This window comes from Brachyistius frenatus, unplaced genomic scaffold (genome assembly GCF_029030835.1).
Source record: "Brachyistius frenatus isolate BFR_SWC_R1_liver_20210118 unplaced genomic scaffold, ASM2903083v1 Contig_15, whole genome shotgun sequence".
NCBI classification, from domain to species: Eukaryota; Metazoa; Chordata; class Actinopteri; family Embiotocidae; genus Brachyistius; species Brachyistius frenatus.
In genome coordinates this window covers 2,117,671-2,143,614 of record NW_027210614.1, presented here as the reverse complement: position 1 = coordinate 2,143,614, position 25,944 = coordinate 2,117,671, and the positions used below count along the sequence as shown (strand labels likewise).

Sequence of the window (25,944 nt, the reverse complement as noted above, 5' to 3'; positions counted from 1 at the left end):
GGTTTTCCCCGTTTTTAACAAAACATTTTTTGAAAAAACATTGATCTGATCTTAATCATTTTCACTGCAATACAGTACATCTAGTAAAAGTAGCAACAAGGAGTCAAGGAGTCATTAAAACAAAAACTTGTAAAGAATTACTACTTCACAAAAGGTAGTTTTGTCAAATAGTTTTGATTACAAAAGAGATCTCTTCCTCAGTTTTCGTATCATTCTGGCTTGTGAAAAAGTTTCATCGTGTGCTGTAAGTTTAACTTATGAAGATGAGATTTTGACCTGCTTTCTCAATTATTAAATAGTAGGTTTGTAATGTGAATAAAATGACGACTTCTTTGTAGCTATACATTTGAGTTTTAATCATAATTTTGACAATTAAGAAGTCTGGGGACATGGTCAGCAAGGGAAAGGGTCATGTATGCTAAAAAAATTTGGGAGAGCTTTAACTTGTTCTCATATCAGATATTACTTATTTTAAAAGGTAGAAATATCAAATATTTACATCAAAAATGTATTTATTTTGTAATTATTGACTTGTGAGGACCAACAAAAAAAAAAAAATCAACTGAGATATAAATACAATGTAGAAAGCAGAACTACATGAATTTAAATATCCAGATGTAAAACCTGAGCTGCAGAAGGAGCAGATCAATAAATTAGGAGAGATCATTACAGGTGATAACTGCTCTGAAGGTCTTAGAATAAAAAACAAACGTTGCATCATGCATGTCGGTGAAACTTTAAACCAATCAGGACAGAGGAGTGTCGTCACGGAGGAGGGTCTGACCCGGTGCAACCGGAGGAGAGCAGCTGCAGCCGGTTTTAATATCATGTGACGTCGTGGCGTTTTGCAGCGACACAATTTCCAACCATCGTGCAATGTTGTAAATCCAGCATGCACCACATCAGCGCCGCGTTAGGCCGACTGCAGCCATCATCCTGCTGGGTGCAGTAGTGAGTGGACACCGCCAAAACAAACCTTACTTTGAAGTCGGGAGTCAACAACACGCCGGAAGTTTGAGTCTGAGTGCGGAAGCGCAGCTGAAACAGTCCACCTGTGCTGACTAGAAGTTAAAGTCAATCCGGAGTGGTTTTTGTTGAAGATGTAATAGTTTTAAACTACAGATTAAATCAACGTAAAGATTTAGTGATCGCTTCCGTTAATTGTCTATATTTAAAACTTGAGTCCGACGTCCTTGGACCGGGTTTGCTCAGCCTCTGAACCAGACCGACCTCACCTGACTCACAGGTGAACTATGCAGGCAGCAGACGGTCCTGAAGACGAAATGTCCTGATGGAAAACATCCGATCACGGCTCAAGTTTGGGGACAAAGTGGAGGATGTGAAACTGAGGAAACGTAAATCTCAGCTGTACTCAAAGGAAGATGAAAGTCCTCTGAAAACCGGTGCGGCTCATTTATTATTACTTTAAATATGGTTGATGGTGATGACGAGCCAGCAGGCTGCTTTGTGTGGTGTGTGTTGAATAAACCCGGGTTACGACTCAGCTGCAGTGATTTCTGTGGGTCCCGCAGGTGTGCTGAGAGTTGCTGTGTTTTCTGTGGTGTTCAGACTGATCAACTGCCTCCTGGTTCAGACCAGCTTCGTCCCTGACGAGTACTGGCAGTCTGTGGAGGTGTCCCATCACATGGTCTTCAAATATCCTTTGGGGGGACAACAGATCACCGCGTGACTGATTGACTGAGCTGTTAATATGCATTTTTCTTAAGTAGTTTCATTTGACTTTGTAATGAACAGCAACCGAATAACTTTCTTCTTTTTTTTTTTTTCCCTCCACCTAAATACTTTAATATGTTCACGTAACTTTAACAGATTTGTGGTTCCTGCTGTCTCTGGTTTGGTGGAGCAGGAATGGTGTTGGTGGTCATGTGTCACAGCTGTGAACTCGTGCCTTTGAGCAAAGATAACATTGTCAAAGTATGTTGGCACAAGTCCTACTAGTCTAGATGTAAAACAGGTGTTTGAGAATAACATGCATAGTGTTAGCGTGGCATCCTGTCAGTTAGTGAGACCCTCGGTGACATTGAGTCAGTTTGACCTCTGGGATGTTATTCTGCATTAATATGGCGCTTTGTGAGTACTTTAAAATGAAAACTATTTTTTTTGGTTTAGCCGTCATTTAACCAGGATGTCTCAATGAGGTAGGACATCTTTTCATCAAGAAGAGACCTGTTGGCCAAGATGTCAGTAAACAGTTACAGACTAAATAATACAACATTAGGCAAGAGATGAAATGAGCTAAAACATGTAACATTTCACCAGTGAATTTACTGCAGTCTTGAATGAAACCAGATGCTCATGAGGTTTTTCTTTTTTTTTTCAGACTATTCCTAATAGCTGCAGCAGAAAAAGTAAAATCCCTCTGCACTTTAGGGGCAGACAGCAGATTGCACATCTTGACTCTTTATCACGACCACAAAGAAAATAAAAATCTACTTCTGTTGCAGAGATCAAAATGAATCCACATTAAGAAACACATCTGTGAGGAAGTGTTCGGGTCTTCAGCTCTCCATGTTTGTTTTCATACCAATTGCCTGAACGACGCTGAAAACCTGAATCTCGGTGGCAGAAGTTCCCATCAAACAGTCACCTGGCTTTATAGGCAAAAGAAGAACTAAGTCACTCCGACCTGCTCACTGATCACCTCCACCTTTCTCACTCCAGCCACGTGTTGTCTGCATCCATCATTTGATTCACCTGATCTTTGATCATCTGAGATGTTAATATTGACCTGTTTTTGTTCTGGATAGTCAACAACCCAGTTTAGAAACACAGCACAGTTTTCAAAGACATAAAACCAGCAGCTTGATGATGTTGGCTTTTTATTTTGATCTTTTATGCTGTTACAACCTTAACATTGGGACTTATGGGTATCTGACCTGGGAATGGAAGGCAGGAATACGAGGATTCTCATATCCTCTTTTCTTTGCGTTCCTATATAAGATATTACACTTCATAAACTATGACTCAGTCTACCTCCTGGCAAGTTCCTTCATTATTTCCTCCTCTGAAAACTTTTCTTTAAAAATCACCATATAAATTGCCTGCGGTCATAATGTTCCCCTTGAACTCGGTCTGTCTGCAGATTTGGCTTCCACGACTTCTTCAGGCGCTGCTGGCTGCGTTTGCTGATGTGAAATTCTTCTTCCTCATCCGCACGTTGGAAAATCGTGACGTTGCAAGATGGACGGTAAGAAAATACGGCAGTATTGTTTGTTCTCTGCACACATTCACAAAATAACTGTTCTTTAGGTCTCATACAGGTCGTCTTCATCACAGACATTTTATTAAGTTAACAGGAGTGATTACAAATAAATAAACTGTGTTAACGGATCAAAGAAATACATGAAGTGTTAATAATAAACTTTAATAATAATAATAATTTATTTGTGTAGCACCTTTCATACAAGAAATGCAGCTGAAAGCAGAGCAAGATAATTACATGCAGTGTTTCACATAAAAACAGACACAGAGGAACTCCCAAAAATAGAGAAAAAAATGTATCCCAAGATAAAACAGATAAAATGTGTGAGAACTTAAAAGATAATAAAAAAATAAAAAAAATCCAGTGGTGTGGAGAAACAGCAGGAATAAATGATAAAAGTGTTTGTGAGATCATGAGGAGGCTGTAGTCAGTCCGTTAATCCCAAACGTGTCTTTTGCTGTTGTACCTGGTTTCGTGCTGCAGTTCTTCTGTCAGCTGTGTTCCTGGTTCACGTGGTTCTGCTGCACCCGGACTCTGACCAACAGCATGGAGACCACCATCACCTGTCTGGCTCTGTTCTACTTTCCTCTGCCTGGGTCCAAAACACACAGCAGGTCTTTGCTCGTCAACACCTGTCTCATTTACATTTACCCCAATCTCTGGAATTGATTTTTAACACACACGTTTGTTTATGTTTTTTGCAGCAAAAAGTATTTGGCCCTGGTGGCCCTGGCTGTGATCGTTCGCCCGACAGCGCTGATTGTCTGGTTTCCTCTGCTCGTGTACCATTTCTGGCAGGAAGATAACAAACTGAGACTCATCACTCATGACTACGTTCCTATAGGGTTCGTACTTTCGGCCTCATACCCTCTCAAACTGGCTGCTTGTTCCTTCTTTCCCTCATTGTATAATTGTTTTCTCATCACCAGGACTTTGGCTCTTTTGGTCTCAACAGTGATTGACTGTCTGTTTTATGAAAAGGTAAAACATTCAAACATATCCAGTAGCTCCTGCGCCTGAAGTCAGATGTAACAGCTGGTCTCTGTTTTCCAGTGGACTCTGGTGCAGTTCAACTTCCTGAAGTTGAACATCTTCCACGGCGTGGCTGATTTCTACGGCTCTCACCCCTGGCACTGGTACCTCACTCAGGGCTTTGCCGTTGTGATCGGCCCTCATCTTCCTTTTTTCCTCCACGGATGCACCCTCGCCTTCAGGAAATACAAAATCCTGTTGGCAGCAGTCGTCTGGACCGTCCTGGTTTACAGGTAAAACTGGTTTACACTCTGATGAGTCACGTTAAGACAGACAAATATTAAATTTAAGCGTGGAATAAGACGTGAAGTAACATTAAAGGTGCATTATGCAAGTTTTGAGTCCCGTCTTGTAATACCATTTTTTGTTTTACATTAAGAGGCGATAGTCTAGAATCTGTTGCATGTAGTCTGCCTTCAGTCCGGCTCTCTGAGTTTTGCCAGTTTGGTCTTATTTGCATATTCTTGATATGCCATTAGTTAGTATTTGGCTTATTTTGATAACTGATGATTTTAAAATTAGATTGTATTGACTTAGTAGTTGATTGACTAGAAACAGAAAACATATTAACACTGTCAGTCATGTTATACAGTTAGCTACCTTTCCATTAGTGCAAAATTTTGTCTTTCATTTCAAGCAAATCCTCAGAAAGGTTTTGAAAAAAAACACTGCACTGGTGGAAAGTAACACCAACGTTAACTGTTGTTTTACTTTTATGTTGCCTAAAGTTTCAGCTGTTGTTTTATTTACTGTTACATTCATCAAAACAAAAAGTTTGAAAATGCCTCTTCCTCTTCTGTTGGACTGGATTCTACAAAGACTCATTATAGATGCGATGTTACAAACCAGCCAGTTAGTGCAGCAAAGTACACAGATGTCTTTGGCATGACGTCGACCCTGACACTCTGGATAATTTGTGTTCATCTTTGAATGTTTTAAACTGAAAATCTTACATATGGCACCTTTTTAAAGGGATCGTCACAATTAATCTCATGAATAATGGAAGTGAAAATAGAAAAAGATTTACCTTACCTATTTTCATTATGTAGTATTTTCAAAAACTTCACATTTTACTTTTAAGACCAAACTTTCACTTCTAGCTGATTGAAAGCAGAAGCAGACTTGACTGGCATGTTTTGGTTTTTTTCTCTTCTCTGCAGTTTGCTTCCCCACAAGGAGTTCAGATTCATCTACCCTGTGCTGCCTTTCTGCATGGTCTTCTGTGGTAAGTTCCCCGTTTCACACCCAGTGAAGTGTTTGTTTCCAGACGGAGACGTTTTAAATCACACGTTGGTCATACCTCAGGGATCTCGTTGGCTCATTTGAAAGCGTGGCGTCGAGCCGCAGCTGTCGTCCTGCTGGTGGCCAACCTGGTTCCTGCTCTGTACACCGGCCTGATTCACCAGCGAGGCACTCTGGATGTCATGAGCCACCTCCAGACACTCTGTGACGTCAGCAGCGTCTCCTCCCGCCCACAGCCAGATATCCTCTTCCTCATGCCCTGCCACTCAACACCCTTCTACAGGTAGAGTACAGCCTCCCACACCTGCAGGGGATCACGAGCTGCACACTGGTGCTTGACCTCGTTTTAAATTCCTAAGGTAAAAGCTTCGGTAAGTCCATCCTGAAGGCGGCTAAAAGAGCCAAAAATACTGAGCTCAAGAGTCGGAGTTTGTCTATTTTAAAGGTGGGAACTATTTGCATAGATTTGCACACAGTGAATGAAGGTAACAGTGTAAAGTTGCATCAAAGCCACTTAACGACATTAGGGGATTTTTTTTTTTTTTTCATAGAAAAACACTTCATATGTAATTTGATGAGTTTTTAAAAGGTTTAATCAAATCCAGGCGACAGGACTTTAATGAAAACTCATGAGCTCACTTCTCTTCAGTCCAGGCCAGTTCTATCAGCCTCAGTGTTTAAAATCAGCTCTGTCATCTGCAAGAATATTTCTTCACTGAAGTATCTCCAAACACGGGTAATTTAAAATGAATTGATCTGAATATAATCTTCCTCACAGCCACGTCCACTGCCCCGTGAAGATGAGGTTTCTTGAGTGTCCTCCAGATCTCGGAGAGGAGGGTTATGTTGATGAAGCGGAGAGATTCTTCGCGGAGCCTCTTCTCTGGCTCCGAACTTCATTTCCATACAAATCCTCTCTGCCAACACACCTGGTTTTGTTTGACGTCTTGGAAGAGGTAAAACTCAAATTAAAAAATTTTTTTGCACATATTTGTGACAATGTTTTAACATAAAAGACAAAATGACTAATGTGTTTGTTGTTGTTGTAGGAAATCTTTGTGTTTTTACGAGGAAATAGGTTTGTGAGGACAGCAGAGATATTTCACACTCAGTTTCCCGAGGGAAGAGTTGGAGGAAGCATCTTTATTTATGAAAAGCACTGACAAACACTGGAACAATGGCTAATGGTGAACTTCACATGTTATCGATCTGTGACTGAAATAAATATTTTAAACTCAAATGTTGTCATTTCTAAAATATTATACTTTTTTTTTTATCCACAATTTAATTTGCTGTGATGTTATTTTTCCAGTCTTTTCTTGCCAACATGTATAAAAGTGAAATAAACTAGTTAAAAGAAGCTTCAGCTGGAATGTTAAGAAAACTGTATTTTAACTGGAATCACAACCACGGCACACAAAGCTCTCTGTGTAGCAGCAAATTACAACAATATGACTAGAAACACAAACATCCTAAACGTGACATGTCTGTGCTCTGTGTTTTGTTTCACAGGGCGCAGTCATTGGTTTCCCAATGAACATTGTGTGCTCAACATTTTGTGTAGTATTCGAACCACAGGTGCTGTGGTTGAAGAGGAGTATCGACCAGGTTTCAACAGGAAATCCTAATCAGGTCGATTAATTACAAGCCAAGTTAAAGAAGGTTTCAGTTCAACATTTGTGAAATGTTAAATGAACTTGTGTTAACAATGTGCAGCTGACAGAAGACAACATCTTCCAGACAAACTCGATGACAAACACCAAACAGCTCAAGGACGTTCAGTAGCATTAAAAAGTTCAAATTGTGCAAACTTACAAAAACGGAAACTTTGCATCTAAATACAAACAAAAGAAATGAAAATGTGCAGCCTTATCAGGCTAGCTGAGATATTTTCAGTATTTAGGGTCAAAGGGCATTGGACCCAGTTCTATTTTGACATCAGCCATGTGTCTGTCTGTGTTTCTTCCTGATCTGCTCCACTTACGTTCAGTGTGGGGTCGAGATCTGGCTCTCTGCTGCTTACGCTGATGATTCTTCGCCCTCGACGACTCCTTCGAGCCCGCGTCGGGTCTTTCGAACGGCCCGCTGTGTGATTCAAAACACAAAACATAAACAATTACCATAAACATGGATAAGCTGCAGCACTATTATGGAGAAGAACAGACAGGAGTGAGTCAGTCCAAACAAACCCACACAGTCTGCTGAGTCCAGAGGACTCGAGGTCACAGGTAACACCAGTGTAAAGTAGGCTGAACTTTTAAAAGCATACTTTTGATTGCAGGCGAGTTAATAATGAAATAAATCATCTCATCAATCTGCTGATTGTTTTAACAGCTTGTCTCTACTGTGACAAAATTAAAATGTCTTGACAAATCTGAAATCTCTCAGCTCCATGAACAGTTCCTCAAAATGCTTCTCAGAGTTCGACCAGTTCAACAATTAATTTGGTGTTCAATAATAATTCCCCATAAACATATCCCTGAACTCCCTGTACAATTTTAACCCTGTTAAAGGACTAATGCAAGTCAAAGTGTCACATCAGTTTCGAGCCAACAAAATGTTAAATCTTCCACAGCAGTGAGGTCAACCTGCTGCTGCTTTTGAGTGGGACTTCTCTACAGTGTGGCTGTGATATCCAAACTATTTCCTGTACCTCTTCCTGGATAGAACGATGTCATTTCATTACACTTTCAAGGAAAATTGAAATTTTCCTTTGGATTAAGAACAAATAATTAACTATAAAACTTTCTTTTATCTATATAAGTTGAATTGCTTGTTGAAAAATCATACATTTTCAGGTGGACAAAAAAAACAACGTATCGTAGCACTGGAATTTATAAATTGGGTGGTGTATTTATTAAACTGAGTCTGTTTTCCTCACATTAGTGCAGAATTTCGTCTTTCATTTCAAGAAAATCCCCCCCACCCCCGAGAGGTTTTGAGGGGAAAAAATGCACAAGTTAGAGACGTGTAAAATAAGAAGGTTCGGCATCATTTAGGAGGAGGACTTGTACGGTACTTACCTCGGGCCATAACTTTTTGTGTGCGATACCCCAAAGAAGTGCCTGTAGATGTAGTCATCAAGATCTCCAAACACATCATCGTTAAGGCCGTGATACTCGCGCATGTCTGCCAGATATTCTTCAACACCCCTGACGAAGTCTGTGAAAAGCATCTGGTCGTGGATGAACACTCCGTTGTGGAAGAAGTTGTTGATGAACTTGTCCAGCTCCTTCCAGTGGTGGAAGTGGTCGACCTCCTGCTGCAGGTAGCTCTGCAGCAGGAGGTAAAATTCATCAGCTCTGATGGGCTCCATGGCTTTGTTGAAGAGACTCATAGACTCCTGGTAGGCGCAGTCGAAAACGCCGGCGCATCTCTTCATGTTGACCTTGTGGTGGTTTTGTCCTCTAAAATCCTTGTGAACTTTATCTCCAGATTTCCGTGTGTTGCAGGTGCTCTGGAAGGAGTCTGATTTGTGTCTGTGAGGAGGCTTGTGTGATCTGTGCTGCCACGACTCTTTTGTGTTCTTCTCATCACTTCTCTTGTGATAAAAACCTCGGGCTTTGCTGATGAAGGTTGAAGCTGAATTCTTGAAGTGTCGGAAAGTGGATTTGACAGAATCAGAAAACTTTCTCAGGTTCTCCTTCACAGCCTCTTTGGCTTTCTTAATCTGCTCTTTGTGGTGGTGGACAAACTCCTTGGTTGAGTTCTTCACGGCGTCAAATGTCTCCTTCACTTTCCCCGTCGTGCCCTCCTTTGTTTTTTTAGCTGTGGACTCTGAGTCTCCTTTGGCTCTCTGTTCTTTGGTTTCCACGTAGAGCCTCTCCCACAGGTCTGAGCGCTGCTGCTCAAAGCTCAGCCTCTTCTCCAGCTCCATCAGACGTGACTGCAGCTCCTCTGACTCTGAATTGGCTTCATCTCCAGCTTCAGAGACACGACTTCTCTGTTGACTCAGCTCTCTCCTCAGCTCATCTGTGATCCTCCTCTCTTGGTTGAGCTTCTTTCTCAGGGTCTGTGCTTCAGTCATTATGTTTTCCCGTTGGCTGTGGAAGTCTTGGATCAACTGCTTCTCTTCCTCCAGCTGACCTTTCAGCCTTTGGTTTTCTGCGAGCAGCGAGTCGTCTCCAGCTCCCATCGCCTCCAGATCTTTGATCTTCACGTGCAGGCTTCTCAACTCCTCCTGCAAGGTGGACAAAGACTTTTCTTCACGGACCAGAGAGCTTTTCAACTGCTGGTTTTCAGCTATCAAACTCTGCTGCTCAGACACCATGTCAGTCCTCTTCTCAGCCTCCTGTTTCAGCAACCTTTCCTGGTCCTTTATCTTGGCCTTGATGGGAAAAGAAGGAACAAAAGAAGGACAGTTATGGCCGTTGAAGTGGTGTTTACACGTGTCATTATTAGTGAAAGCAATCAGAAAGTTCACTTAAATCATTCAGCATTTGAACAGTGAAGTTACGTTTTTTTTGCTCCAGGTTTTTTTGTATCTCGGAACATTTCTTTATTGTAACATTTGCATTTGGTTAGAAAATGGATGTCCACGTTACCGCCATGTTAATCTGTTCAACCTGGCGCTCCAGATTCCTGGTTTTTAACTTCTCAAACTCCGCAAGCGATGGAAGACGTTTATCCTCATCCCTGTCATCGAGGTTAATCGTGTCCTGAGTTAGAAATGAAAAGAAACATGGATGTAAAGACTACCAGCATGTAGCCTGGGTGACTGTCAGCTCCTGGTAACACTTTGGGATGTTCCTCATTTACACAGGTGACATTAGATACAGGAGCTCTTAAGTAAATACTACTGTAATAAAATTCCATTGTTCAGACTTCTGCTTCAGTGTTGACTCAACTCACTGCTCGATTAAAGGGTTCGTGGAGTCATTGGATTTGACTGCAGTATATTTTAAAGTTATTTCTAAATAATAACAATAATAATCATAATAATTACTTCAATTAATAAAATGTAATCTGACACAGCGTCAACAATTAAAAATGTAGGATTTACAACCCTGTTTCCAAAAAAGTAGGGATACTGTGTAAAATGTAAATGAAAACAGAATGCAATGATTTGCAAATCACAAAAACTCACATTTAATTAAAAATAAACAAAAGACAACATATCAAATCTTGAAACTGAGACATTTTATTGTTTCAAGAAAAATATATGCATATTTTGAATTTGATGCCAGCAACACGTCTCATAAAGGTTGGGACAGAGTCAACAAAAGACTGGAAAAAGTTGTGGAAAGATTAAAAAAAAAAAAAAAAAAAAAAAGCACCTGGTCGAACATCTCACAACTTATTAGGTTAATTGGCAACAGATTAGTAACATGAATGAGTATATAAAGAGCCTTTCACAGAGGCAGAGTCTCTCAGCAGTGGAGATGCTGAGAGGTTCACCACTCTGTGAAAGACTGCACTGGAAAATAGTGCAACAATCTAAGAATAATGTTCCTCAACTTAAAATTGTAATGAATTTATGGATTTCATCATCTATGGTAAATAATATCATTAAAAAATTCAGAGAATCTGGAGAAATCTCTGTATGCAAGGGACAAGGAAGAAAACCATTATAGGATGGCCGTGATCTTCAGGCCCTCGGGCACAAATCTGTAGTGGTAAAACTTCTGAATATCATTGTCCGTAAACTAAGTTCATCACTGCTTCAACAAATGCAGGTTAAAACTCCACCGTGCAAAGAAGAAACCAGATATAAACATGATCCAGAAACACTGCCGCCTCTTCTGGACCTGAGCTCAGTTCAGATGGACTGAGGCAAAGTGGGAAAACTGTCCTGTGGTCTGACGAATCTAAATGTGAGATTCTGTTTGGAAATAAATGGACGCTACACCCTCCAGGTTAAAGAGGAGAGGGACCGCAAATCTTTTATCAGGCAAGAATGGAAAAACATTTCACATCCAAAACTCCAGCGACTGGTCTCCTTAGTCCCCAAACGTTTACAAAATATTGGAAAAAGAAGAAGTGATGCATCACAGTGTTAACATGTCCCTGTCCCTACTTTTTTGAGACGTGTTGCTGGCATCAAATTCTAAATAAGCACATAGTTTTTATAAAACAATAAAATTCCTCTTTTTAAACATTTAACGTGTTGCTTTGGGTCTATTTTCAATTAAATATAGGTTCACAGGATTTGCAAATCATTGCATTGTTTTTATTTACATTTTACAGAGCGTCCCAACTTTTTTGGAAACGTGTTGGTATTACTGATTCATTGTTGTTTTGGTACGTGCAAGATTTCTTCTGTCTTTCTTTCTGGTTAAATGAGCATTTAAGAATAAACTAAATGTAAATAAATATGCATGAAAAAAGTCACAAAAGTCTAAATCACAGTACAGAATGAGTTTTTTGTTAAGTATCTTATTATTCCTTGAGTTGTGACCTTTGTTGTCACTCACCTTGTTCATAAAAGGTCCTACCGCATCCTCTGAAAACACCCCACACCCGCCGTCAAACTCCATGCATTCCCACGTAGGTCTTTTTCTCTCTTTAATCAGGTATGTTTCTGTATGTGAGATTAATAACAGATTATTTACACGCAACGTTGGAGATCTCTGTTACGATACGTCCACATGTGATGACGCAGCAGCCTGCAGTGACCTCGAAACACAATTATAAGGAACAAAATGCGGACAACTATAAAACCTACAAAGTGTTCCCATCAAAGATAAGAAGTGCTGCGACAAGTCCTAAACAACCAAACGGAGGAAACTCTGGGAAACCAAGAACCTGGAGAAAGTTTTGACTCAAAAGATTCATTTCTAATGCTGCTATGGGAAACTGACGGGCGGTCAACAGTCTCTAATTTCAGTCTATTTTCTGAATTTGATACGACATTAGAAGAATCTTCTCACCGTAAAAGTGACCAAAGCCCAAGCAGAAGGTGACGACGAGGGCGAGCAGGACACATGTGGTGAGGATGCTGCGGCTTCGGGCCGGCGCTCGCACATCCACTGCAGCAGGTGGTCTGACTTCAGTCCGCTCCTCCTGCTGCTTCTCTTCTTTCACCTCCTCCTCCTCCTCCTCCTCACTCTGGCGTGATTCCAGCACTGCCTCCTCCTCCGAGTCTGTCATGACGCTCGTGGTGTTCTTCCTCAACCTTCGTCTTCGTAAGACAGTGCTGGCGCTTTGTCCATCCTCGTCCTCGCTGCTGCTCGAGTTGGTCACTGCTGGCTGCTGCGCCGAGAAAACTACAGAAGAACATAAAAAGTTGTGTTTGTAGGGAGCAGATGGCAGAAAGACACTAACAGAAACAAAAAGCAAAATAGGTTCAGGGAAGCACACAGACGTGCAGTTAAACATGCAGACGACAAATAAACCAATTATTGAGTCTCAAAATACTGACCAATAGTGTTAAAAAACGACCGATCTATTTTTGTGCTTGTGAAATGTTACTGAACACATCAAAGGAAACGTTTTTGGTAAATGGGTTTATTCATTTTCTTGCCGACACTAGAGAAGATCAATACCACCGCTCATGCTCAGCCGAATAATAAAGCGGATAACACCCATTAACACTGCAGCGTGTGTGTTTACACTTTTACGGATTAAACAGACGTGATATAACGTGTTAATTTGTGAGCATGGGTGGACTTCGTTAGCTCAGGGTAGATCCAGGTCAGCTGTTTCCCCCTGCTTCCACTTATATGCTTCACTAAGCTAACAGCTGTTGCTTCAATGTAACTGTTGCTTCAATGTAACTAATGACACACGCTTGTGAAATGCACTGCTTCAATACTTTATCTCTGAATCTTTTGTCAAACAAAGAAGACCATGAATATTGAAGACATCTGAAGCTTCAAACATCACTGCAGCTTCAGAAAGACATCAATTACGTTTCACAGTTTTGTAGCTAAACTCTGACGTTAGAGAGACAAGAGGATCGTAACTGAGAAACGTGGAGTACGATAGAAAAGACTTAAAACACTTCCACTGGATAATTTTAAATTAATAATATAATTTACAAATGATTTAATGAATATCATTTCCATCCCACTAAAGTTAAATAGAAGACTATGGGCCACAACGACATCAACATGATGCCAAAATAAATGACTTTACAGTTATACAAATGCTTCTGAGTGCACGAGCGTGCACGTGCAAACACACACACACACACACACACACACACACACACACACACACACACACACACACACACACACACACACACACACACACACACACACACACTTGTCTTGGATTTGAGAGTTTGAAGCCCAGAAGCTTCACAATCTTCTTTTGTTGTCAGAAAGAGAATGAAAGCATGAAAGCTTCATGAGTCTTCATTGTGCCTCACTAACATACAGACAACGGTATCATAGCTTCATTATCCTTACGGAGTCAAACTGTTCCTTTAAGAACAGAGCTATTAAAATAATTTAAAATGTTCTATATGTTGAATTGACTGGATAATTTGTCACAGTTTTTTTTTCTCAGTTCTCCACAAAGAAAAAACTGCAAAAACATTAAATCAATTCACACCTAAAATCACACACTGGAAACAAAACAGCCGACTGACAGCATTTCATCTGCTTAGAGCTGTCAGGCTTTCAGAAACGGATCAGAATTAGTTCTGGGCATTGTTAAAAAAACAAGCATAGCGGCACATTAGATTCACTCCATTTTCAATCGTCCACCTGGAAACGGGCGGCCTCCAGTGAGCCGACTTCTCAGACGGTAGCTTAAGTTCACCAGACTCTGTGGAAGTTTCCAGTGACTCAACAACAAACCTGCTTTGGCAAAGAGAAGAAATGTTTCGTGTTGGTGTGTTGAATTCCTCCATGTTGGCTGTGAGTGTAAAATAAAAATCCACTTGCAAGAGGAAACATGGGGACAGTTCAGTGCAGCAGTCCTACCAGTCTCAGCAGCAGTGAAGGCGTACTGGCTGCTGCAGGAGGTGCCGAGGTAGAATTCCTCATTCGTGGCTCTCTCCTCTTCCACCTCTGCGTGCTCATCCTCCTTCACGTCTCCCAGAGTCACGATGTCAGAGTGATCGCTGGAGGACAACACATGCTCTTTCCCTGCAGCATTGTCTTCGGCCTGCAGAAGATACGTTCGACACGGTGGTCAAGTGAGCAGCAATGAAAGTGACTCTGGATTATTTAACAAGCGAGCCGTACGTCATGTTTTCAGGCTTCTCACCTGCGAGGCGTGCAGCGTCTCATCTAAGGTTTGTTCTCCCTGAGTGTCGTCAAGTGAATCAGAGGCTCTCTCTGCAACACACGCAGCTAGAAATATAATAAATACAAATTCTGCTTAAGAAAGAAAAGGTGCTAAATCATTCAGCAAATATGTGTTTGCAACAACAAGTCATGAACGAGGCTACATCTCACAACAAAACGTTAGCAAAATTAACAATTAAATACAACATCATATATTAATTAACTTTGCGTGATTATGGACAAGTACACCTATGTCATTTCATGAATGTCTACAAATCACTGTCTGATCAATCATTGAGGTGTTCATGGCAGAATGACATCATTTTTCCCAAAATAATTTTTTTGTATTTCAGGAAACCAAAACTTTATTAGACATTAAATGTCTCTTCCTGTGCCACTAGAGAATACCTAGTAAGCAGACTTTATGTTCCAGCATATAAACTCCAGAGGCAAAGCTTACTTCCTGTCCACCATGTAGGTGAACCCAGCTGTGGGGGTGTATTTAAGGGTGCACCACCAAGCTATTTTGTCACGCCGATGCCCAAGACCCATATGAGATATACATTTTCACCATGTCTGACATGTGTGCCCAGTTTCAGTCGTTTTCAAGTACCTTTACGCTCTAATAATAAATAATAATTCTTTGCATTACAATAAGGCCTTCACACCATTCGGAGCTCAGGCACTAAACAAAGAGGAATTTTACCGCCAGAAGCTGAAGCTTGCGCATCCTGCAGCTCTGGTCCTTCCAGTGGAGGGCGCTCTAACAGCTCGGCTCCATATTCCACCGCAACATCCGATACCAACGTCTCGATATCTGAACCCTGCAAACACAACAGGCCTCCATAAAAACTGGACATGACGAGAGAATTATGTATTTTTGGTCCAAGTTTATAACTACTGTGTTATTTAATAAATGATGATGATTAAGTATTCAGCAAAGGAAGTGTCCGTGAGCAATGAATTATACCTGTGGAGGGCAAATTGTTTTGTAAATCATAGAAACAGGAAGAAAACTGATATTTGTAATTGTGGCTGAACAAACATAAGCTGGCAAACATGATGCTTAGAGGCCTTTTAGTGTAATGGTTTCATCAGTATATATTTCTAGAGAAAAATGTTCAAATATTCAAATCTCTGTCAGACAGGACAAAAAAAACACTTACAGTACAAGTAGACTCAATTTCTGATGTAACATGTTTTTTTTGTTGTATCATTTAACCCCATCTTGGATTTGATAGTTTACACCTTTTATGTTTTTTTCTTAATGGTAAAGTTTATGCGATGTCTAATCATATTTGATTACAATTAAAATCAGTCACGAAAAGGAAGGGAAACAGTTCCACTAATAAGAAGAAACTCCACGTCAAAGAATTTGCTCAAACTAGTCTATCATTTATTTAGTAATAAACCGTCCTAACTCTGCTGCCACTTAATAAGGTCGAAATCTGTACAACAACAAATGAAAACAGCTGCGATTAGGAAAAAATGGAAAAGGATTAACCTCATTGCTGATGATGGTCCAGCCACCGGTCGACTCTGCATCACTGGATGTCTCCGACATTGCCGTCAGATGTCAGCAGTATGAAGGAGTCTAGAGGAGAGGTGAACACATGAAGCAGCGTGCTGAGGTGACAAGATCAGGCACATCAATGCGTCACAATCTGAAAAGTACTGCGATGAATCTTCAGATCAGGTAGCCAAACTGCATCATTACCCTAATCTCCAATCAGTTCATGTTACACTCTGATGGAAAAAAAAAAAAAAAGATTTCTCTCTTCCTCTTGTTTGCATTGTGGCTCCGGAAAGTCTCTTTCGTTGTCTGTCTTATTTGCAAGTGATTCCTTTTGTTTTACTTTCCGCATCTAACTGATGACTCCCCCCGTGTCCTTATCTTGTGACCTGCAACCAACTCAGTATTACCATATGAAAGCAGATACAAAGGGATTGGGGGGTGACTGTCGACTGTTTGTCACACTGTATAAAAGATTAAAGCTGCCCTGCGGAGGAGATCTGGGAGCACTGCTGGACACCTCTCTTTGAGGGGGTGCATGTATTTGCTCCTTCTTGCAAGAATAAATGCCCGACATGTTTGATTTTGAACCAAGCCTCTGAGTAATCTTCCCAACACACTCCCAATCTGTTGTTACACGAGTTAAAAACGGGAAGACTTCCCGTGTTTATGGCTTTTCTTTGGCTACTTATGAACTAATAACGTGTCTTTCCCATATTAAAAAAAACTTCAGGAGTTAAACGTAAAGAAACAAAACATGTGAACAGCGACCTCTGGCGGTGAACACCTCGCTCAGCGATGACCGCCAGGGCGGCCTGAAACAGAAATCAGTCCCGGTTTTCCTTAAAAACAGAGCTATCGGTTTGTGAAGTGAACCGGACATCAGCTCCGTCTGTTCACGGTGAATGACGTCGTTTATCGGTTGTTTGCCAGCTAGCCAACAAACTTAACAGGTCTGTTGTTAATGTCGCCTCTCCAAACATCGTCCAAACATGCAATTACTGCCGCGTCGACAACATCAAGTGTTTTTAACAACCGTTTACCATCACTTAAGTTTTAAAAGCTGAGAAAAATGACTAAACTCACCGGTGTTTCGTGCCCACCGATGCCGCAGCTGTTTGCAAACAGCCTCACAGTTTATCGCAGTAATGCCCCCGCCTCGGTTGTCCGTTTCCAACCTCGATGTTTCCAACACAGCAAAAGCCGCCAGTCGATGGGAAATGTAGTTTTAATGTGGAGGTTCGCGATGGTTTTCCGAACATTGAAAACAACATTTCCCAGAAGTCAGCGCGGCGGCCAAACCGACTAAACGAGGGTGAAGAACTCTTTCGGCTGCTCCAAAAAAAACATAAACAAGGAAGCGTGATAGAGCCGCCCACAACATTAAAACGACAAAAACAAAAAACAAACAAAAAAAATGCACAAAAACAAACACTTTATAACTAGTCTTGTACTGTATCGTAGCATTGAATAGTTTAACTATCCATTTATAAGCACGTGCTCCTTTTGTTGCGTGCAAAAATAAAAAATAAAACTGAAAGCGGTGATGTGCGGGCCCCTGCACACTGCACGTCAGGGACCGGGTTTTGTTTTTCTTGTTCTCGTTCCTTATAATTCTTTTTTTTTTTAAATTGCCTTTTTTTTGGCGGCTTTAACATCTTCAAAAAAGACTCATTAAAGTTGGTGTCTGATGCATGTGCAAAGTTTCGTGAGGTTTGGAGCATCCCTAGACCTTAAACATCAATTTCCTGTGTCACAGCAAAACATCAAACTTAGATTTAGATTTGACTTTATTGATCCCACAGTGGGGAAATTCGGTCGTCACAGCAGCATAGAAAGAATAAAATGGTGCACACAATATGAAAAAGAGCAATGAATAAATACACACACACACACACACACACACACACACACACACACACACACACACACACACACACACACACACACACACACAGACTATGTACACACACAAAAATAAATAAATCAATACAGTCTGGAATGAATGGAAAAAGTGACCAGTGCAATACAATGAATATGAATAGTGCCACTATTTTATGGTGGTGTTGAAAAGTCTAACAGCGGTCGGAACAAATGACCTGCGGGTGGCGCTCTTTCCTACAGTGAGGGTGCAGCAGTCTGCCACTGGAGGAGCTACTTAAAGCTCCTACACTCTCATGGAGGGGGTGAGAGGTGTTGTCCATGATTGATGTCAGCTTGGCTAAGATCCTCCTCTCACCCACCTCCTTTATGGAGTCCAGGCGACTGTGCAGGACAGAGCCGGCCCTTTTTACCAGCCTGTTGATTCTCCTCCTGTCCCTCTCTGTTCCTGCACAGCTCCAGCAGACCACTGCATACAAGATGGCTGACGCCACCACAGTGTTGTAGAACGTCCTCAGCAGAGTCCTGCAGACACCAAAGGAGCTGAGTATTCCCAGCAGATGGAGTCCACTCTGGCCCTTTATGAAGAGGACATCCGTGTTGTCCGACCAGTCCAGTTTATTATTGAAGTGAACACCCAGGAATTTCTAAGTGTCCACAATATGAATGTCCAATCCCTGGATGTTCACCGGTGTAGTTGGCGTTTCCTTCCTGCGGAAATCAATCAGCATCTTCTTCGTCTTGCTGGCGTTAATCCGGAGGTGATTGAGATCAACACCAGTGGACGAAGTCAGCGATGACCTCCCTGTACTCCAGATCATTCCCTTCTGATACCGGTCCAACGAAGGCTGTATCATCAGAGAACTTCTGGATGTAGCAGAAGTCAGTGTTGCACCTGCACCTTAAACCTGTTGAAAAAACAGGTTCAGTTCATTGGCCCATGCCTGGTCTCCAGGTACTGGACCCTCCCACCACCGCTGCTGAGGCCAGTGATGGTTTTAAGGCCTCTCCAGACCTCACGTGTGTTGTTCTGCCGGAGAAGCTCCTCCAGCTTCCTTCTGTAGCAGTACTTCCCTTTCCTTATCTCCCTCTTCAGCTCCTCTCTGTCTCCAGATCTGAACTCCCTCTTCTTCTCGTTCAGCAGGGTCTTCTGTTCCGGGGTCACCCTGGGCTTGTTGATAGAGAAGCAGCTTCTTGGTGGGCACAGTGCTCTCCACACAGAAAACCATGTAGTCCGTGATGCAGTTGGTCAAACTGTCAATGTCGTCCCTGTGAGTCCGACACAACACGTCCCAGTCAGTGGTGGCAAGGCAGTCCCTCAGAACCTCACTGGCCTCCTCAGACCATCTCCTCACATACCTGGTGGTGGTGGGGGGTTGTTTGTTCACCACAGGTATGTAAAGAGGGAGCAGATGGACAGGGGGGGGGGGATGAAGAGCTTTATGCATCCTTTGTATTTGTATACAGGAGGTCGTTTAACTCCAGCGCTGCAGCCCCGCTTCCTCCTCTCTAATTCCTCGGGGATCTGAGGTCTTTCTTCAGGGAGAATCCGAGAGTCACGCTGCACCAACAGCTGTTCCCGTAAACAATGGAGCTATGGCCGAGTGATGCAAAAGAAACTCCCGAAGAAGTTTGCAGAAGTCCAAAAATCAGTAAAGACAGAAAAACGAATCTCACTAGTTGCGCATCAATAGACGCAGAAGAGCAACGGAGACCAGTGCCAGAAAATATAAGAAAAGACACACAAATAAACTTAAAGACAAAAAAGAAAGCAAGAGCTGCTATAACTGGATGCCACTCACAAGGCGCATTGATTAGCCGCATCGCCCTGGCTATACTATGTACGACATGCTTTTGGACGACATGCTATAGTATGACTTTGTTTTTATGAATCACTTTTTGAGGTACGACCTTTTTCTGAACTGACATGCATGTCTCAAGTGGAGATCGAACTTAAAAAATTAAGTTGAATCAACTTAAAAAATGCAAGTCAGGTCCTAAAAATGGAATGTTGTTTAAAATATGAAAAAAAAAGTCATACTATAGCATGTCGTCCAAAATATGAAAAAAAAGTCCCATTATAGTATGTCCTCAAAATCACAAGAAAATTACAGTATCACAGGCACAATGGTGAAGAGGTTAGTGCTGATGCCTCTCAGTGAGAAGATCATTGGTTCAATTCTTGCTGGAGACAAGCATGTCAGGTCCAAAATATTTAATGTTAGGTTAGGTAGTTACTTTATTAATCCCTGAGGGGAAATTTTTTCGCTACAGCAGCATACAGAAGCAATAAGATAATAATAGAACAATAGAAAAGCAATAAAATAGCAGTAAATAGCAGTAAAAAATATAAAATATAAAATGCACAGTATATACAGTATATACAGTACAGTATATATCTATATATATTATATACAAACAACCAAGAAACACAGTCAACAGTATTATTGTTATGTAATGGATTTTACCAGAGGTGAGTTATTGTACAGTCTTATTGCGGTCGGCAGGAATGATCTCCTGTATCTGTCCTTGTGACAGCGGAGCTGGAGGAATCTTTTGGAGAAAGTGCTCCACTGTCCCTGCATGTTGTTAAAAATATGAAAAGAAAGTCATATTGTTGGAAATATAAAAAATATTTAAAAAAATATTTAAAAAAGTCATACTATAGCAAGTCGTCCTAAAAGTGATAAAAAAGTCATACTATAGCATGTCGTCCTAAAAGTGATAAAAAAGTCATACTCTAGCGTGTCGTCCAAAATGTCATAAAAAGTCATACTATAACATGTCATCCAAAATATGAAAAAAAGTTTTACTACAGTATATTGTCCAAAATTTGGATGAGCAGAACCAGTTGCAATTTTTTAGCTTGCAGTTTTAATTTTCTTCTTTTTGTTCCTCATTCTTCTTAACAAAAAATTGCCTTGTTTGGCGGCTTTAACATACTAAAAAATTCATGAAAGTGCCTGACTTAAATGCAAAGTGAGGTTTGGAGCATCCCTGGACCTTAGACATCAACTTCCTGTGTCATGGCGAAACATCAAACTTTGCCGCATCGCCCTGGCGACACCCTTTCACAAAAAAGCCCGGCTTCTCAATATATTATCATCAACGTGTTAAGGCTATTGTGACCGGATTTGGTGTCGATGTGATAATACAGCTCAAGGAAGCACGTGAAACTGTGAAATTTAATTTCCTGTTGCCAGCAGGGGGCGCTATGACGATGACCGATTATTACCAACAGGTGCCTTCAGGGTGCGACTGTTATTAAAGATGTAATGTTTGAGGAAGACAGGAATATGTACATAAAAGTTACAGTCACTTGTAGTTTCACGGCGAGACGCTCAAAATGGCTGTCACACCACGGAAACACCCTTCGAGGAAAACAAATTCTTTTGATAACTTTTTATCTCCCAGGTGTTAAGATGGAACAGAAAAATGTCAGGGCGGTACGTCAAAGTCTGTAGGAGTTTATTAAAATACAACACGTGCAAATTGCCAAAAGTGGCTTCTAAATTCAAAATGGCGGACTTCCTGTTAAGTTGAGGTCATGATGCCAAGAGACTTTTTTGTACATCTCGGTGTGATACACATGTCCAAGGAATTTGGTGCGTGTAGGTGAAACTAGGTGCCGGGGTTGCACTTTAGGGGGCGCTAGAGAGCCATTTGGCCACGCCCACTCACAAAACACATATCAGATGTATCGTTTCATCACGCCGGATGTATGTGACACGTTTCATGACGTTTCAAGCATCCTTTGACCTTAAACATAAACGTCCAGTTTCATTGCGAAACATCAAACTTTGCCGCACTGCCATGGCGACCCCCTTCGACGAAGTCGCACAAACTTCTCAATATATCATCAGCCACATGTTAAGGCTATTCTGACCTGAATTTAAGTTGATGTGTTCAACCAGCTCGACGTAGCACGTGAAAGTATGAAAAGTGTCATTTCCAGTTGCCAGGATGTGGCGCTATGACTATGAGCAAATATTACCATACAGAGCCGGACTGTTATTATACATGTAAAGTTTAAAGCAGATCGGAGAATGTAAATAAGATTTACAGCAACTTGTCTTGGCAAGACGCTCAAAATGGCCACCACGCCACGGGCACACCGGTACTTTTACCTTTGATAGTTTAAGTACATTTTCCTTATTATATTTACATACTTTTACATGAAAGCAGAACTTTTTTTTTTGCCAGCATTAGCTGTACTTTTACTTCGGTGATCTGAGTACTTCTTCAGGTTTGTCCTTGAGTACAGCACCTTAGAATTGTGCTTAAGAACAGTTTGACTTTCTTTCCACTGCGGTTTCTGTTTTACTGATCAGTAGTTGATTGGAACAAGTTAATGTCAAGTGTTCCAGTGTAAATCCAGTTACACCAGTTGGAGGGAGGGTGTAGGTCTCCACCTGAACTACACAGATCTTGGGTTTATGTTAAATATTTATTTTCAATCATTCTAAAGATATTTTCTTACAAGCCTGTGTTATATTGTTGTTGTTATTTTATAACTCCAACCATTTGTGTAAAAGAGATTCTTTGTGGTTCAATAAAAGTCCTATATTTTGGAGGGAGAGGACGAGCCTGTTATTCTTATCACACCTCTTCAAATAAAGTATATAAACATATATTTTTAAACTAAGTTGAATACCCAAGACTATGTATTGCAAATTAACACAAATAAAAAAATATTAAACTTATATCAAGCTAGATCAATACAACATTGTGTGTGTACTATTTAACCAGAAAAACGAGTAAAAACAACTGTGGACAATTTTTGTTCTTTTATTAAAACTGAGAATCAGACTTTTTCATTATTAACCACTGTCTAAAATCTCCTAACTAAACATTTTTGTCAAAAAAACAAGTTACAAGTGAATTTTCCTGACAGACAAAATGTAACAAAACGTCAACAGAAACTATCAGATAACATAACAATTACAAAAAGTTACATTCAATTTCAAGACTTGAAACCTGCTTTCTCCTCGAGGAGGAGCAGCTGCGGGTCCCCCTGAGTCTGACTGTAAATGACCCGCAATGCTCCACTGCACATTATTTAAACTTAACTGCAAAAGGAAGAACAAAGAGTGTGTTAGTTCATCCAGACTCTTTGTTTTATCCCTTTAAAATTCACATTCTCAGACAGGAACGTAATTTCAACATAACACCACTTATGAGATGAATAGCAGCAGACGACACGCTGGGTTTGATGACGACACATCCTGATCTCAATCTTACGGACATTGAGGACCCACGTATATTTCATCTGCACCCATCACATGTAAAGTGAAGACCTGAGGTAGCATTTATGTACCTGCATAAACTTTTAAAGACCCAACTCAGAACCCGTATGCACTCCAGCAGTTGTGTGTGTGTAATTATCATGACTTGAAAACATAAACGGCTGCAGGAGGTCAGCATCTTCATGCACATCACGTGAACAGTATTTTAGGCTCAAAAAATAAACATGATGTTTTCAGATTCTGGATTAGGCCTTTAAAGCTATAATACTACAGGATTTATGAACACATAAAAAGTATAATGGAAATGTCTCTCTATCAAATATTATTTAATCCTGAAAGACAACAGGTTAAAAAAGAGCACAGTTTGATGTGGTGGAAATAAATGATGATTAGGAAACCCGTTTTCATCCTGTGGTCTCATAGTACAACTCATAAAGTGAGTGAGGACAATGAAAATGACAAAATTTCACACATTTAGGACGCTTTTAAAATGATTTCTTGCCAATATGCAACGGTGACCTTTAAAAAAAAAATTCTTTGGTTCACATTGTTTGCTTTAAAAGAAAGTTAAACTGATTGTGTCACTTATCATCCCAAAACTTTCCCATGATTGAATCCTCTGCAGAACCCTCTGATTAAAAACACAGCAATGTGAGAACATTTGTGCACCCACTGATGTTTCTACAATCTCTATAATGCCACAGAACTGCAATACTTTTTTATTTGTGAGCTTATCATGACTTTCCCCTCGGGGATTAATAAAGTAACTGCCTAACCTAACCTAAAAGTATCATTATCAAAATAACAAATATGACATATTGGATAATATAATGTAATATAATATATTTCTTGTTCATACAGTACTTTATATTTATAATCAGGATATTGCTTTAACTTATAAAATCCTTTTGTAAATCAGACAAATCAGTGGGTGCACATTTACACACAACTGCACTGTTGCAACATAGACCACTAATCAATATAATATACTGTATTTACCGCTTATAATATCCCCCTAAAATGTACAGACATCTGGTTGCAACAGTTTTCGAGGACCTCTGCGACAGGATAATTTGGTTAGCGTGCATAACATTGATTATTAATTGTCACTCCATGAACTGCCGTGAATCCTGCTAGCACTTCATCAGAGTTTGAACCCACAGCTTCTCTGCCCTCTTCTCTTCGTGGGTCAAGGCCACTAATGTGCAAGGCTTTGTTTGAGGAGCACTTCAACTGATCTCCAAGGCAGCATTTCATCTTTGGTCTAATGTGTCTTGATTATTCCACATTGCTCAGTAATCTTCTGTCAAAGATTAATTTAGAGACTAAAATAAACTCAATTAGCAAACAACTCTTTGGGTAATAGCGTAACCGTCACCGCTGCACATTGGCCTGTTATACTAAGTACTTGGCAGACAAGTGCTAATCTTCATCTACACAAGAGCAAAGCAAAAAAATAATAATAATAAAAAAAAAATCTTTGGAAAAAAGTAACTACAACTCAGAACTACATCATCTTCTAACAAAAATAGATTTTTTTTTTTTTTGAAGTAAAACATTTCACGGCGTTCAATCAATTCTTCACTTCAATCTCTGATTAAAAACACTTCCATTGCTTCCACTGCAATCATTCTTCATGTGTTGCATCCTCTCGTGGAGCTTCTCCCTCAGAGACATTAAGCTCTTTGGGTTTAGTGTCTGACAAACACTTTCCACATTAAGGCCAATCTATGAAGCATTTCTACACGGACATGCCACTGCAAGCACTTCTGGTGGGAATTTTTACACAAATAAAATGAAGATGGAGTTTGTTGTAACAACAACAAATCATAAGACCCGAGGAGAAACTACCGAGGGAGTTTCCATCTGTGGGGAAGGCAGCACAAACTTCTGAGCTACTAGCACACAATGTCAGAGATACATTCACAGCTTTTTCTATTCAACAATTACACAACAGTTTAGTACTGAGAAGATACCCTGTCAGTTCACCATGTAACACTTACATGACTTTTAAATGTACTAAACCTTGTTCCCTGAGTTTAGTAAAACAATAAGAAAACAAAAATTCATTCTTAAACGAGGTAGTATAAAAACGGGACCAGCAAGGGCAGCTGCAAAGCGACATATAAAACAAAAGACAATTCATTATTTCTTTCACGCCATTACTGGATTAATGGACCAAAAGAACAAAAAATATTATTAATACTGGCTCAGTTCCTCAGCAACATCTGAGGAGTTAAATAACAAACTGTATGTCTGTTTTATGTCCTTCAATCCACACAACAGGTGGAGCGAGAGGAGAGAGCTGCAGCGCCCTTACTGTCCAGTAAATCAGAACACGGCGAAAGACAAAGACAAAATGGGATGACGATTGGAAAAAAAAGTCATCAGGAAGTATAAACTGTAATGTGACTGAAGCAGCCCATCACATAACATAGGTATAAGTAGTTATTAAATACACAGTGGAAAGTTTACCCAGAGGCAAACCGAGGTAGATAATCAACAAAAAGGACTCGCGCTTCCCTTTCGCTCCAGTGATAAACTCTCTTAAATAACATCAGAAATGTCACCTTTTGTGACAATCTCGACTTTTTTTAAACATTCATGGTGGGTGAGATTTTTTTTTGG

The 25,944-nt window shown here is 40.5% G+C and overlaps 2 protein-coding genes across 2 annotated transcripts; one reads left to right on the top strand and one right to left on the bottom strand.

Moving 5' to 3' along the window:
- Nucleotides 1–838: 838 nt before the first annotated feature.
- pigb (phosphatidylinositol glycan anchor biosynthesis, class B) lies at nt 839–6,737 on the top strand. Its single transcript, XM_069693556.1, has 12 exons — nt 839–1,403; nt 1,533–1,656; nt 2,883–3,000; nt 3,104–3,208; nt 3,707–3,837; nt 3,928–4,068; nt 4,153–4,204; nt 4,277–4,488; nt 5,416–5,480; nt 5,561–5,780; nt 6,276–6,453; nt 6,547–6,737. The coding sequence occupies exons 1-12, from the start codon at nt 1,292–1,294 to the stop codon at nt 6,658–6,660; spliced, it is 1,572 nt and encodes a 523-aa protein (XP_069549657.1). The 5' UTR covers nt 839–1,291; the 3' UTR covers nt 6,661–6,737.
- ccpg1 (cell cycle progression 1) lies at nt 6,621–17,372 on the bottom strand. Its single transcript, XM_069693555.1, has 10 exons — nt 17,276–17,372; nt 16,181–16,270; nt 15,383–15,500; nt 14,657–14,742; nt 14,371–14,554; nt 12,367–12,702; nt 11,911–12,017; nt 10,042–10,155; nt 8,521–9,824; nt 6,621–7,582 (listed from the first exon to the last, which is right to left on the bottom strand). Exons 2-10 carry the CDS (start codon nt 16,238–16,240, stop codon nt 7,390–7,392), a joined length of 2,502 nt encoding a protein of 833 aa, XP_069549656.1. The 5' UTR covers nt 16,241–16,270; nt 17,276–17,372; the 3' UTR covers nt 6,621–7,389.
- Nucleotides 17,373–25,944: the final 8,572 nt, after the last annotated feature.

What these genes read in the sequence shown, in the direction of transcription:
- pigb (XM_069693556.1), top strand. Translation starts at nt 1,292, where the DNA reads ATGGAAAACATCCGATCACGGCTCAAGTTTGGGGACAAAGTGGAGGAT. An exon ending in TTTCTGCATGGTCTTCTGTG is followed by an intron (nt 5,481 to 5,560) that starts GTAAGTTCCCCG and finishes GTCATACCTCAG; the next exon opens with GGATCTCGTTGGCTCATTTG. An exon ending in TGTTTGACGTCTTGGAAGAG is followed by an intron (nt 6,454 to 6,546) that starts GTAAAACTCAAA and finishes TTGTTGTTGTAG; the next exon opens with GAAATCTTTGTGTTTTTACG.
- ccpg1 (XM_069693555.1), bottom strand. Translation starts at nt 16,240, where the DNA reads ATGTCGGAGACATCCAGTGATGCAGAGTCGACCGGTGGCTGGACCATC. An exon ending in CTTCACTGCTGCTGAGACTG is followed by an intron (nt 12,703 to 14,370) that starts GTAGGACTGCTG and finishes GTTCTTCTGTAG; the next exon opens with TTTTCTCGGCGCAGCAGCCA. An exon ending in ACAAAAAGTTATGGCCCGAG is followed by an intron (nt 7,583 to 8,520) that starts GTAAGTACCGTA and finishes TGAATCACACAG; the next exon opens with CGGGCCGTTCGAAAGACCCG.